The following is a 15,597-nucleotide window of genomic DNA, read 5'->3' as shown; positions in this document are numbered from 1 at the left end:
TATGGTTTATTTTTTAATTATAGACATTCTGTAGTGGGTGTTTAGTGGTATCTCATCGTATTTTAATTTACATTTCCCTGATGACTAAAAATGTTGAGTATCTCTATATGTGCTTATTAGCCATTCATGTGTCTTTTTTGGTAAAATATCTACTCAAATCTTTTGCCCATTTTTTAAAACAGTTGTTTGTCTTATTTTTGAGTTATAAGAGTTATTTGCATATTCTAGATACAAGTCCAATAGCAGGTATGTGATTTGTAAATATTTTTTCCCGGTCTATCACTTATCATTTCATTTTCTTGCTGGTACCTCTTGAAGCACACAGAGGTTTTGAATTTTCATCAAGTTCAGTTTTTTCCCTATGTCTTAGCCTAAAAGATTTAAAATTTTACCTTTTACATTTAGGTCTCTAACACTTTTTGAGTTAATTTTTTAGTATGGCATGAAGTAAGGTCTATGCTCACTTTTCTGCATGTGGATATCTAATATGTCAGCATCATTTGTCAAAAAGACAAATTTTCAGCTCTTTTGGTTTGATTTTTACATATAAAATTTAGGATCACTTTGCCAGTTTCTGCAACAACAAGAACAACAACAACAAGCCTGCGGGAATTTTGATAGGAATAGCATTAAAACTATAAATAAATTTGGGTGGAACTGTACCTTAACTGTACTGAATCTTCCAGTCTATGAACATGGACTATTGCTACCTGTTTCCATATTATTTCTCTCGGCACTATTTTGTACTTTTCAGCGTACAAGTCTTACATTTATTTTTTTTAACTTATTACAAATATTTTATTCATTTTGAGGCTATAATGAAAACTGTCCCTTAATTTTGTTTTCAGATTTTCAATGCTAATATATATTTTTTCAATGCTAATTTTTATATATTGCTCTTCAACACTGACACACTGATGAATTCATTCTAGTAGGGTTTTTTTTGTGGATTCTTTAGGATTATCTTATCTGAGAATAAAGACAGATTTACTTCTTCCTTTCTAATCTAGATGCATTTATTTATTTGTTTTTCTTGCATTACTGCACTGGCTAGAACCTCAACTACAGTGTTGAACAGAAGAGGTGAGAACTGCCATCCTAGCCACGTTCCCAATCTTAAGGGGAAAGCATTCAGTCTTTCCACATTAAGTATGATGTTAGCTATAGGGGTTTTTGTGGAAGCACTTTATCAGGCTGAGGAAGTTTCCTTCTATTCCTAGTTTCTTGAGAGTTTTTATGGGTATCAGATCTTGTCAAATGCTTTATCTGTGGCTTTCAATCATGTAGGTTTGTCTTTTACCTTATTAATATAGTATATTACATTAACTGATTTACTGATGTTAAACCAATCTTGCATTCCTGGAATAAACCTCACAGTTTTATAATTATTGGTTCTGTAATTGTCTTTTAATTTAGAGAAAAGTATATATTTACCTATATAAGCAGTTTTATCAGCGCTCTTTATTCTTTGCATGGATTTGTGTTAACATTCAGTATTATTTTCTTTTAGCCTGAAGGACTTCCTTTATTATTTCTTGCAAGGCAAGTCAGTGAGCTACAAATAAACTCAGTCTTTGTTTATCTCGGAATATATTTTCCCATCATTTTTTTAACATCTTTATTGGATTATAATTGCTTTACAATGGTGTGTTAGTGTCTGCTGTATAACAAAGTGAATCAGCTATACATATACATATGTCCCCGTATCTCTTCCCTCTTGCGTCTCCCTCCCACCCTCCCTATCCCACCCCTCTAGGTGGTCACAAAGCACTGAGCTGATCTCCCTGTGCTATGCAGCTGCTTCCCACTAGCTAGTTATTTTACATTTGGTGGTGTCTATATGTCCACGCCACTTTCTCACCTCGTTTCCCATCATTTTTGAAGCATAATCTTTAATAGTTATAGAATTCTTGGTTGAGAGGATTTTTTTTCCTTTCAGTACTTTGAGTATGTCACACCACTGTTTCTGATGAGAAGTTGGTTAGTTATTGTTGTCATTTCCCCGTATGTGATGAGTTGTTTCTCTTTTGCTCTTTTCCAAATCTTTGGCTTTCAACAGCTTGACTGTTATGTGAATAGGGGTGGATCTCTTTGCAGTTCTTCTCTCTGGATTGTGCTTCTTGGATGGATGTGCAGATTAATATTTTTCATCAAACTTAACAGTTTTGACAATTAAATACTTTTCTGCCCCTTCTTCTTCTGGGCCTCCCATTATCTGTCTGTTGGTACACTTAATGGTATCTCACAAGCCTCTGAGTTCATTTTTCTCAATTTTTTTCTCATTCTTCACATTGGATAATCTCTACTAAGATCTCCATTTTCATGGATTCTTTCTTCTGTCAGCTCAAATCTGCTATTAAGCACCTCTAATGAATTTTTTTATTTTGATTATTGTCCTTCCAATTGCAGAGTTTTCATTCAATTATTTTTAGGATTTCCCTTTACAGTATTCTCTATTTGACTGGAAATTGTTGTTATATTTCCCTTTATTTCTTTAAACATGGTTTCCTGTTGTTCTTCGAACATATTTATAATAGCTACTTTGAAATATTTGTCTGCTAGGTCTAACATCTGGGCCTCTTCAGAGATAGTTTCTACTAACTGCTTTTTTCCTGGATCACACTTCCCTGTTTCTTTTTATGCCTCATCATTTTTTGTTAAAAACTCAACACTTTGGACAATATGCCTCAGCAACCCTGGATTCTGATCTTCCACCGGGAATAGTTTTTGCTGTTTGTTTAGTGACCTGCCTGCAGTAATTCTATAGAGACTTATCTCCCCTGCAGTGTGCGGCCACTGATGTTTTTGCTGAGCTTTTTTCTTTTTAATTGATTTTATTTTTAAGCCTAGGCTCCTAAGAGCCACCCTCTATCAGCATAGTTTAGCAATCAGCCTATGATTTACCAGAAGTTATACTTAATCACCTTAAGCCACTAAGGCTTTCACCATTTGCTAATGGATCCGTGTGTGGGTTGGAGAATATAGTCAAAGATCAGGCAATTAACAAGTCTTCCCCGGCTTTTATCTTCTGCTGGCCTGTCTCTTGTCTCCTCTGCACATGCACTAGGCATCATATTCAGCCAGGAAAGATGAGTAGATAACTAGACCCTTACTCTGCTCTCTTGAGCCTGCACACTGCCTTGCCCATAGGCACAGTCTTCCAGACCACCAGGAATATGTATGAGCTTATCAAGGCCTGCTCTGTGTCTGTCTCATTCTCTGGATCTCTTTGGGAAATTTCTGACTCTTCTACTGGACTGTTGCTTGCTTCAAGTAGTACTGCGACCTCAGACTAACTGCAGAAGTTGTCTTCCCTGGTTACTTTGCCATTAATATCACAATTTCTTTATGGGAATGCCTGCGTATGTACTTTACTCCAATCAGCCCCCACTGGCAGCAGAGCTGCTGGTTTTCACAGCCCAGCCTGCCCAGGCAGAACCTACCACACAGATGGAACTTGGGGGAGGGGTGATGGAAGCAGCCCCAGGATAAAACACCACACACCCCCACTGTTCATAACAAGGTTTAGTAGTTTTTCCTGAATAAATGGTTCTCAATTTGTTGTATGCCTTTGGTTGATTTCCAGAGTCCTAAAATGATTGGTTTTTACTATTTTGTTACTTTTTGGGGAAGAGAATTTGTCAGGCTCCTCACTCTACCGCTCTGTAAGGCCTGACATACCCCAGCCCCAGGCACACTCGTAAGCTTATTTTAGGCTAATACTACCACCAACTATTTATTTTAAATTGGCTTCATTTTAATTGAAAATCTAATCTTTCTCCAAGAGCCATTAATGGCTCTATCAGCATCTTGAAAGCATTAGGGGGCCTTAGAGGGAACCATCTCGCTGAATATAAACCACATGTTTCCCCCTCAGACTTTAAGCCTCACTGAAATGGGGGCATCTACCTGCAGATGCCTACACACTGCCTCAAGGTGGATGGGGGTGGGTAGGACAGGGTTTTCCGGCCCTCTTCTGGGATGGATGAAGTGTTACGAAAACAGGTTCCTAAACTGAAAGTTGCCTCATGTGATTTCTGATACCCAGCAATACAGTTGAAACCACATTATTATCTAACCTCCTAGCTTCCTCCACCCAGCATATATTACAAAAAACCTCCACAGGACCCTGAAAACCTCAGAATTCCACATGACAAACTATTCACATGCCTGAAAAGCCACCAGTAACAGCCCTTCAGGGCCAGAGTGTCATGTGCATAATTGGCAAGAACCTCTTTAAAAGAGATTCCATTCAATAATGTGTCTTTAAAAAAAAAAAAAAAAAAAAAACTTAGCTAAACCTGAAGCTGAGTATCAACTAATTACACTCTCAGTCTTTCCAATTGCGTAGCGTTTTGAAAATGTCAAAATTACAACCAAATGCTACTGGAGCATATATTACTGGTGGTTTTCTGGAGCCCAGTAAAGATGCTGGCCTTAAGAGTAGTAAGAGAAAACTTTGAATATTTTTCCTATGGAACCATAGTAAGCAGAGCATATAGACGTAATATAGATGCACCCATTGAAATACATATATTTAATGACCTTGGTCTTTGATTTCTTTTTTCCCCTCCTTTGTAAGGAGAATCAATGTATGGCCACAAAACTATGAAGGTTGCTACGAAAAAGACTTATGAAAGCAAATTTCCACAAGAGAAACAAGTCATCAAATGAGTGATAAACCAAGAGATAAGGCAAGGATGTGGACCCTCAAAGATACATGAGGTTGTGCAGGACCAACCAAAGGGCAGAGTAAATGTCATGGGTCTTCTCTAATCTTCACTCCTGCTCTTGGCCTGCACCCACAGAGTAACAGACCTGATGGGGATTTGTGCAAATCTAATGCCAAAAGGTGTCACCTGGAGCCCTTGTAAACAGTGATCCAGAACCATTCGTTCATTTATTCCCTCACTAAACACATCTTTGTTGCTGCATCTCCTGTGCTAAAAACTGTAAGTGCATGTTTGGCATTCAAGACCAAGTTTTGGAAGCCACTATATCATAGAGGAGTAATGGAAAAAATAAACCACTGAGATTATATGAAATGGCAAGTATTATTCAAAAAACTACTAAGACACATAGGTTGCAAACTGACACCTATAGGTGAATTCTAATGACAAATATGTTCTCTTTGACTACAAACTGATTTGTTTCTTTTTAAACCTGAATTTCAGAGGAGAACTATGAAATCCACCCTCAAGTACATATGTAGCCAGAATAAAGCCAAAGGGTCAGGACTTCCCTGGTGGTACCGTGGTTAAGAATCTGCCTGCCAATGCAGGGGACACAGGTTCGATCCCTGGTCAGGGAAGATCCCACATGCCACAGAGCAACTAAGCCTGTGTGCCACAACTACTGAGCCTGTGCTCTAGAGCCAACAAGCCACAACTACTGGAGCCCGTGCACCACAACTACTGAAGCCCACACACCTGGAGCCCGTGCCCCACGACAAGAGAAGCCACCGCAATGAGAAGCCCACACACTGCAACGAAGACTAGCCCGCACTCACCGCAACTAGAGAAAGCCCATGTGCAGCAACAAAGACCCAACAGCCAAAAATTTAAAAAAAAAAAAAAAAAAAAGAATCCGCCTGCCAATGAAGGGGACACGAGTTCAATCCCTGGGCCAGGAAGATCCCGCATGCTGCAGAACAACTAAGCCCGTGCACCACAACTACTGAGCCTGCATGCCACAACTACTGAGCCCACATGCTGCAACTACTGAAGCTCGTGCGCCTAGAGCCTGTGCTCCGCCACAAGAGAAACCACCGCGATGAGAATCCCGTGCACCCCAGTGAAGAGTAGCCCCTGCTTGCCGCAACTAGAGAAAGCCCACGCAGGGCAACGAAAACCCAACGCAGACAAAAATAAATTAAAAAAAAAAAAAAAAAGGGTCTAAGCCTGCCTGGTTCAGAAGAGTCCTGTTGCTACTCCACTGGTATACATTCATTAAATATGTGTAGGTAGATAGCAGTTAACAGGTGCCAGAAGTTTAAGAAAAATAAAAGAGAAGTAAATAAGGTTTTCTCAGTCTTAACTTTCTCAGTAGGGAAAAGTCAGCCGTGATTCAGTTTTAGCAGCAGAATAGTATTCTCTGGTTTGCAGAGGGCAATTTGAGACGTAACTGTTTGGAGAAGGGGAGGAATATGGGAGAGCTGGAGGTAGGAGAGATTAAAACTTAAGTATTAGGTTGTTTCGGTTTTTTTTTTTCTGTGTGTTGATTTTGAGAGGTGAGTATTTTGTGGGAGGAAGTGGGGGGACTTTCCTTAAAATAACACCACTAGGCTACTCCATCCTTGCCAACCCCTAAGGAAAGCAAGGAGCATTTCTCACCCCTAGACCCCTCCCTGCATGTAGGGCAAGGCGGGGAAGGAAAACTGAGCTGAGCAGGCAGTTGTTCTGAAGAATCTCTAACTATTCCAAGATGTGTAAATCCAGGCAGCCCACAGGGAGGATGTGGAAAGTAGAGGATGTAGTTGGATGAGCCCGACCAAGTCCCTGCCCCTCCCCCAGTGAAGGAAGTGCTCACTCCAGCTTTGTTTTTTCCTGGTTCTCAGCGTCCATTTTTGGCCCTCCTGTAAACACTGATTGAAAAGGGAGACAAATGAGCCCTGCAGAGGCCTGGGTGCCATCCCACCACATGCGTGGTTGTGCTGACCCCTTAGTAAAACATCTGCTATGGTGCCTGCTTTGTTGAGGGTAACAGGCAAAGAAAAAGATCCCTGCCCTCCAGGAGCTTGCAGTCTAGCCAAGGAGACAATGTTAAACAAAATTACAAAATGAATTACAAAACAAGCGAGTACAAGACACTCTTAGAGCACCTAACAGGGTGTGTTTGGTCTGGCATGAGGGAAGGTCTGGGACTCCCTCCGAAGGTGTGATCCTTCCACCACTCGTTGAAGGATGATGCTGGACAGGAGACAGGAGGACAGCTCTCTAAAGAGGGAAGAGCAGTGCAAAATGCCCTGAGACAGAAAAGAAATGGAGCAAAGGAACTGAACGAAGTTCCTGTGGTCGGAGCAGAGGGGCTCAGGGAGAAGGAACCAAATCTGCAAGGAAGCAGAGGAGTTGGTAAAGGTGTGGGATTTTTATCCTAAGAACCATAATAATTACTTAAGGAGTTTTAGGCAGAGGTCATGTGAGATTGCCATCTGCAAAAGCCCTCTCTGCTTCCATTCTGTGGATAATGGAGATGAGCTGAAAAGGTCGGAGCGATGCTCAGGCACATGTCCAGGTGTAGACATGGAGAAGACAGGGTTCGGTTGCTGCTAGGAGGAAGCAACCGCAGGACAGAAGAGAGAGGGAGTAAGAGAGGGGCTGCAGAGATATAATGTGGAATAGGCTGTATGATGACAGGCACAGGCGGGGCTGATGCTGAGAAGGAAGGCTGAGGCATCAGTGGGCTGGAGATCCCAGTGAGGCCAAGGACTGTCAAGGTGGGTGTAAATAGGGCAGCAAGCCAGAAGGACCCGATGATGGAGGGCATGAAGGTGGAGCCATGCAGGGGTATGACGATATCCAGAATGTGGCTTGGCAGAAGGCGGCTACAGAAGAGTGGAAGAGGACGACACTGAAGGTAAGAAAGTAAAAGGACACACACACACTCACAAAAAAAAGAAAAACAAAAAGCAGAGAAGCTCAGCCACATGCAGAATCTTCAAGAATAATAGATTTAGAGCTCCTGGAAGGGCTTCAGGAAGATTCCTACAACCCCGCAAGCCTCCCCACCTCCCCTCGGCTAAGTGTTTGGCATGGCTAAGTAAAAGCCGTTATCATCACAATCACGTAGACACCCACAGACATGTGACAGGAACAGTTTAGCACATACTTTCAAGGCAGCCACATGCATCGTAAGCAGCAAAGTCAATGGTCACAAAGCGGGCCTCCATCCCCATGGTCTCAGCCCTGTGGCTCGTGCTCCACGGAGAGAGCGAGAGTGACACGCTGCCTGCGCTACCACACCCGCCACTCCACACCCTGTCTCTCCCACTAGACTGTAAAGTCAAGGGCAGGTCGTTATGCTTCCTTCACAGTTCCCAATACCATGCCTGGGATGCAGGAGGTGCTCAATGAGGAATGCAATCGTCACATTAAAATGAAGTTCAAACCTGGCAAAACTAATTTATGAAGTTAAAAGTCAGCATAATGGTTCTATCCTGGGTGGAAATGGTAACTGGAAGGGAGTATCAAGGCTATATGTCTTGATCTGCATCCTGTTTCCACGTGTATTTACTCAAAATCCACTGGTCTGTATCATTATGTATTTGTGCATTTTCTCTGTATGTTACGTTTTCATAATTTTTTTAATGAACCAATCCATCAGTCAGTGGTGGAACTCAACTAAGCTTAAACTTGAAATGCTTCCCTCATATAGGATGGGAACGGCAAGCTGAGGCAGGGGTTGGCAGATACTTTCTGTAAGCGGCCAGATGTTAAATGTGTTAGCCCTCGCATGCCATACGGTCCCTGTCTCAGCCCCTCAGCTTTGCTGCTGTAGCACAAACGTAGCCATAGAAAACAGAGAAACCAGATGGGTGTGGCTGTGTTCCAGCAAAACATAGCCATGATACTGAACTTTGAATTTCACTTACTATTCACATGTTCTAAAGTAATAGTCTTTCTCTCATTTATTTTTAAGCATTCAAAAATTTAAAAAGCTTTCTTAGCTCTCTAGCTGTACAGAAACAGGCTGCGGGCCAGATTTGGCCACAAAAAGTACTCTGCCCAGCACTATTTGCAATAGCCAGGACATGGAAGCAACCTAAGTGTCCATCGACAGATGAATGGATAAAGAAGATGTGGCACATATATACAATGGAATATTACTCAGCCATAAAAAGAAACGAAGTTGAGTTATTTGTAGTGAGGTGGATGGACCTAGTGTCTGTCATACAGAGTGAAGTAAGTCAGAAAGAGAAAAACAAACACCATATGCTAACATAGGTATATGGAAACTAAAAAAAGACGGTTCTGAAGAACCTAGGGGCAGGACAGGAATAAAGACACAGACGAAGAGGATGGACTTGAGGCCATGGGGAGGGGGAAGGGTAAGCTGGGACAAAGTGAGAGTGTGGCATGAACATATATACACTAGCAAATGTAAAATAGATAGCTAGTGGGAAGCAGCCGCATAGCACAGGGAGGTCAGCTCGGTGCTTTGCGACCACCTAGAGGGGTGGGAGAGGGAGGGTGGGAGGGAGACGCAAGAGGGAAGAGATATGGGGACATATGTATATGTATAGCTGATTCACTTCGTTATATAGCAGAAATTAACACACCATTGTAAAGCAATTATACTCCAATAAAGATGTTTTAAAAAAACAAAAAGTACTCTGCCCAACCTCCGCGCTGAGGGGGTGTGTATATAAAACCCACTCCCCAGCCAGCACTCAGGCTCAGCCCATCCTTCCCCCAACCTGCGCCTCAGGTACTCTCCCACCTTTATAAGTAGGCAGACACTCCATCTTGTCCCCGCGTGGGTATTTACTGTCCCGAGGTTTGATGGGGTCCACTCGACTGACAGGGTACGGGTTGTAATCTTGTTTATACGTCGTGAGCAGATCCATATTCTCTTCACTTGGGACAAATGGGTCGGGCTGGTGGATCTTCACCGGTAACACCCTGTGAGGCCCAAAATCTCTCCTGTAAGGAAAATAAGCACACACCTTGGGGGCCCTTGCCTTGGAATAAGGCTCATGGTTTCCATTCAACCCAGTTCTACAAACGCTTGCTGAGAAGCCATCCTCTCCTCTATCCCTTAAGCACTCTTCCTCCTGTTTCCCACTTTCGAGAGAGATACTGCCATTCACTCCTCTCTCAAGTCAGACGCCTTCACGGTCCAGTCATTCCCCAAGTGTGCTCGCCTCACAGCTCCTCGGTGTGTCTCTCCCCTTCAGTTCAGACCCTGACCATTTCTCATGTGGGTCATGTGATAACCCTTCCCCCCCGGGCTTCCTGCATCATTCCCGCCATTGCTACTTCCATCCTCACAGCGCGGTCAAAATCAACTCTCTAAAACCAAAATCACACCTTTCACTCCTCAGCTTAAAAATCTTCCAGATAAAACCCAACTTTCCAGCATAGTATGCAAGCCTTCCTGGACCTGCCTCGGCCTCCTCCCCAGCCACAGCTGCCCCCTCTCTCTCCCACTCCCCACGCACATTCTACCTCAGCCACCCTGGACCACTGGGAAGGTCTCCCCTGTGCCTGCTCTCTCCACCTCCCTCCCCCAACCTGTTCACTGTGGAGCTACCTTCTGTTTTTCAGGTCCCACCACCTCCTTCTCTGTGCTCCCAAGAGCTCCTGCTGAGATTTATCTCCTGCCTCTATTCAATCTCACAGAAAACCCAGTAGAAAAGGCCAATAAATGGAGGCAGTGAACCTTTCACTTCTCAGCTCTCTGGCATCAGCACCGCCATTATTTCAGGCTATATGAAAACAATGGGATAGGAAAAGCAAGACACCCTTTACTGAAGAGTTTAGGAAGCGCTCTCTTCCCAAAGCATCCCACAGTTCTAAAAAGGCCAAGATGCTACTGCAACACCACCACGAAGCACCCTGCAGCACCAGGGCTCAGCTTGGGCACCCACTGCCTACCGGGGCAGTCTCAGCCTCCCACTGCCCAGGGCAAACTCTCTTGAGCAAACATTCCCCCCTATCCTCCGAGAACTTCTGCTTTACACAATGGCCTGTTTTTGCCTGAAACCCATTTATCCAACTGGACAAGAGGAAGGTAGGTTTTCCCTGATGGTGCTTGCTAAAACAACCTCACCAAGGGAAGGGGAAGGCTTCCGGACAGGAAGACATCAGGCCCAAACACCAATAAAACCTACTTCCTGGCCAAAATGTGGAGCAGCATTACTGAGCCATGCTTGACTAGCAGAGGTAACACGCTCCACTGTAACCTGTCTTGCATGAATTATACACATGGTTGTCGATAAACCCAAACCGGGGCCTGAAAATGCTTGCTGGGATGGGAGGAGGGAGTTAGGAAGCCGGAGAATTAGTCTCTCTAGGGCTCAAAGGGGGAAATAGGAGATGCTTCAGTTGAACTCCCTGTAATGCCCTCTGGGTAGGTTTAAAAATACATCTCAGCAGCAGTTACCAGACCTGCAGCCTGGGCTGCCTTCTCGGGGGCCCCATGTTGGCAAACAGCAAGAGGAAGCCCAGTGACCCGAGGCGACTGGAAGCTGACTGTGTAAGTCGGGGCTGATGGAGGGAATGGGCTAAACAAGAACCCAAGAATCAACTCCATGCTCCTACTCTCCTTAGCGTGCAAGCACCTCACGCCGGTGTCTGTTCAGTGCTAAACCAACTGCAGCAGGGAACTAGAAGCGTCAGGCCCTAGGCTTCCGAGAGAAATGGAAATGCCCAGAAAACCCTGGCTGAAAACCAGTTAACTGCAAAGTGGCTTTGGTCAGAAAGTCTCTGTTCTCAGGGAAGGGCTCCAAAGGGGTGGAGTGGGGTTGAAAGCAGCCTGAGACCACACAGCTCCATACAAACTTGTCTTCACTGACAGCTACCCAAGGGTTCAGCCCTCTTTGCTTCCAACAAAGGAGATACCAGGGGATACCAGGGGCAGGCACTGAGAAACAAAGCTGAATGCCCAAGCTGCCCCGTGGAGCCCTCCGAAACCCAGAGCAGCCAGGAGCGCTTTCCTGTCATCGCCCTGTCGCACCCTGGAACCCTGCACACAGGCCACAACATTCTCTTCTGCTGTTACTTCTACTGAGGGAACCAACTTCCCCTCAGAGATACTGCAAGAACCTTCCTACAAGGCCTGCCAAGCTCTCTGGCAACTAAAATGTGCTTAATGCCCCCATTTCCTGCTGCTACAAGAAAAGAACAGATAAATGCCCACAACCAAACTCACCAATTCATGGACTTCCCTGAAGCTGGTTTCTCAAAAGCAAAATGTGATGCAGCAAAATCCTTACTGACCATGTTCAGGGAATGAAATTGTTAACTGAATCTCCTCCTCCGACAAAAAATTTAAGTTATTGTAATGAAAGTACATTTATGGGTTGAATTTATGGAGGTAGTGATCTACCTCTGAAGAGAGGAAAGAAGTTTAAAGTTTAATTCATTTCTCTTCCACCCAAAATTATTTACTGTGGCTTAAGGGTGAATTTAATCAGAATTTATGTGTTTTCTCATTATGTTTTTATGTTCAGAACATTCACTGAAACCTATCATTAACCACAACATAACTGCAGGTCCCCAACCTCACAGAATCTTACAGTCTTTAAGCTCACGTAAAAGAAAAATATTTTATCCTTCCCAGAAATTGCTCAATTTTAGTAGCTTTTTTTTTTGTTTAAGAACACTCCCTTCTCTTCCTGTGGTACATTTCCTAGTCCCTGTGCCCATTCTGACTATGAACCAAGAAAAAAATTGGTCAGAGATGTTAATAAGTTTCTTTTAGGTGCATAGCCACGAAAGTTATCTAGTATGGCAAGCCCCGAGTTAAACTCCGAGCTAAGTAAAGGTTAAAGAGAACTTGCTGGGAAGCCATAACGATTTGACTTCCCATCATTAGGCAAAATTAAAGAAAGGCATTTGACAAGAGTCTGGCAAAAGGAAAGAAACTGTAACGTAACAGCTAACTAGGGTCATGAGCCTGGAAGAGGGAAAAGGATATTTTCATCATGATAAAGAGGATACGCAATACATTTTTTAAATTTATTTTTAATGTTTATCTATGCAAACTTCAGAATTTGTGGGTATGCCCAGAGAGTTCATCATATTAAATGGAATCCATTTTAAGAAGAGTTCCTGGCTGGAAATTAACCCATGCACTTATGATCAATTAATCTACAACAAAGGAGGCCAGGATATACAATAAAGGAAAGACAGTCTCTTCAATAACTGGTGCTGGGAAAACTGGACAGCTACATGTAAAAGAATGAAGTTAGAACATTCTCTAACACCATATACAAAAATAAACTCAAAATGGATTAAAGACCTAAATGTAAGACCAGAAACCATAAAACTCTTAGAAGAAAACACAGGCAGAATACTCTTTGATATAAATCGTAGCAATATTTTTTTTGGATCTGTCTCGTAAAGCAAAGGAAATAAAAACAAAAATAAACACATGGGACCTAATTAAACTTAAAAGCTTTTACACAGCAAAGGAAACCACCAACAAAACAAAAAGATAACCTATGAAATGGGAGAAAATATTTGCAAATGACATGAGCAGTAAGGGGGGTTATATAAACGGCTCATATAACATCAAAAGAAAACCCAAAAAGCCTGATTTAAAAATGGGCAGGGGCTTCCCTGGTGGCGCAGTGTTTGAGAGTCCGCCTGCCGATGCAGGGGACACGGGCTCGTGCCCCGGTCCGGGAAGATGCCACATGCCACGGAGCGTCTGGGCCCTTGAGCCATGGCCGCTGAGCCTGCACGTCCAGAGCCTGTGCTCCGCAACGGGAGAGGCCACAACAGTAAGAGGCCCGCATACCGTAAGAAAAAAAAAAAAAAATGGGCAGAAGATCTGAATAGACATTTTTCCAAAGAAGACATGCAGATGGCCGACAGGCACACAAAGAGATGCTCAAAACCGCTAATGACTAGGGAAATGCAAATCAAAACCACAGTGAAATATCACATCACACCTGTCAGAACGACTATCATCGAAAAGAACACAAGTAACAAATGTCGGAGAGGATGTGGAAAAAAGGGAACCCTTGTACACTGTTGGTGAGAATGTAAATTGGTGCAGCCACTGTAGAAAACAGTATGTAGGTTTCTCAAAAAACTAAAAATAGAGCTACCATATGACCTAGCAATTCCACTCCTGGGTATATATTTGAAAGAAATAAAGACACGAATTCGAAAAGATACACGCACATCAATGTTCATAGCAGCAGTATTTACAATTGCCAAGATATGGAAGCAACTTAAGTGTCCATTAACAGATGAATGGATAAAGAAGACGTGATGTGTATGTGTGTATATATATATATATGTATATATATATATATACAATGGACTACTACCCAGACATAAAAAAGAATAAAATTTTGTCATTTTCAACAACATGGATGGATTTGGAGGCTATTATTCTAAGTGAAATAAGACAGAGAAAGACAAATACTGTATGATATCACTTACATGTGGAAGTGGAATCTAAAAATTACAACAAACTAGTGAATACGACAGAAAAGCAGCAGACTCACAGATATAGAGAACAAACCATCAGTTACCAGTGGGGAGAGGGAAAGAGAGAGGGGCAATATACCGGTAGGGGATTAAGAGGTATAAACTATCAATATTATGCATAAAAAGCTACAAGGATATATAGTAGAAACTCACACAACATTGTAAAACAACTATACTCCAAAAAAAACTTTTTAAGCTACAAGTATATATTGTATAATACAGGGAATACAGCCAATATTTTATAATGACTATAAATGGAGTATAATATTTAAAAATTGTGAATCACTATATTGTACACCTGTAACCTATACAATATTGTACGCCAAGTATACTTCAATTAAAAAAAAAAAGAGTTCCTCCTCTTGGCCCAAAGCCAATCCCTTCACCCCTGCCCTAAATCTCCCCAACCTCTTTCTCAAGGACCCCTTCTGTGGAGCCCATCAGTGGTTTCACCTTTTCTTCCTACTGGCTGCTTTCTGTCAGTTTTGGGCAGCGGGGGGCGGGGGGGGGTGTTTGTTTTTTGGCCAAGCCATGCAGCTTGTGGGATCTTAGTTCCCCGACCAGGGAATGAACCCAGGCCCTTGGTAGTAAAAGTGCAGGAATCCCCTCTATCAGTATTTAAACATGCTGCAGTCTTTCCCACTTTTAAAGGAAAACAATAAACAACAACAACAACACTCACTGGAGTTCACTCTCCTCCAGTTCTCTCCCCTCCACTTCTCTCTGCTAGAAAGGGCTATCTACAGATACAGGCTTGCCTTCCTCACCCCCTACTCATGCGCCATCTATCAAATCTCATTCTACTCACTCCTTGCTTCAGCCAAGGCCTCCAAAGTACCACCTTATTTCCAAATCCAGTCACTGGTCCCCAGGTTTTTACCATTATGCACATCTTCATGGTGTCCATCCTCTCACTCATTTTTGTAATACTTTCTCCCTTGACTTCTGCGATACTCCTCCTTGTCATTTGTCCTCTCAGTCTCTTCTATGGGGTTTTGCTCTTTGTCTTTCCATTAATTTCATTTCACTACTTCCACATGTAATTCTGAAACTCCCGGGGTACAGGAACCCTCTAAGGAAACCATTATGTCATTGCAGGCAGGTTGGGCAGGCCATTCCAGCACACTGAGAAAGATCCCTAGGCTGGTTCACAGGGCTTGATTCGTGCCGCTTATCCTGGTAAGGACACACTGAGCCCTCCTAATCTTCTCTGTGATAGACGGATTCCAAGAATACGCCTCCAGTATGGACATCCCTCAGTATCCAGTATCCGTGGAGGACTGCTTCCAGGACCCCCCACAGATACCAAGATCTCTGGATACTCAAGTCCCTTACATAAAATGGTGTAGTATTTGCAGATGCCCTGTGCACATCCTGTTGTATGCTTTAAATCATCTCTAGATTACTTACAATACCCAGTGCAATGTAAATG

The 15,597-nt window shown here is 43.0% G+C and overlaps 1 protein-coding gene across 1 annotated transcript in view; it reads right to left on the bottom strand.

Annotated features, from left to right (window-relative positions):
• Positions 1–15,597, bottom strand: part of SAXO1 (stabilizer of axonemal microtubules 1) — a 32,247-nt gene that overhangs the window by 3,832 nt on the left and 12,818 nt on the right. Inside the window, exon 2 of the mRNA XM_022573432.2 lies at positions 9,439–9,641. Coding sequence (XP_022429140.2) covers positions 9,439–9,641 — 203 coding nt within the window. The remainder of the gene's footprint in view (positions 1–9,438; positions 9,642–15,597) is intronic.

This window comes from Delphinapterus leucas, chromosome 6, assembly GCF_059928025.1.
Source record: "Delphinapterus leucas isolate spDelLeu-1000000601 "Yukka" chromosome 6, BTC_Dleu_Yukka2, whole genome shotgun sequence".
NCBI lineage: Eukaryota > Metazoa > Chordata > Mammalia > Artiodactyla > Monodontidae > Delphinapterus > Delphinapterus leucas.
This window is presented reverse-complemented; position numbering and strand designations above follow the sequence as displayed.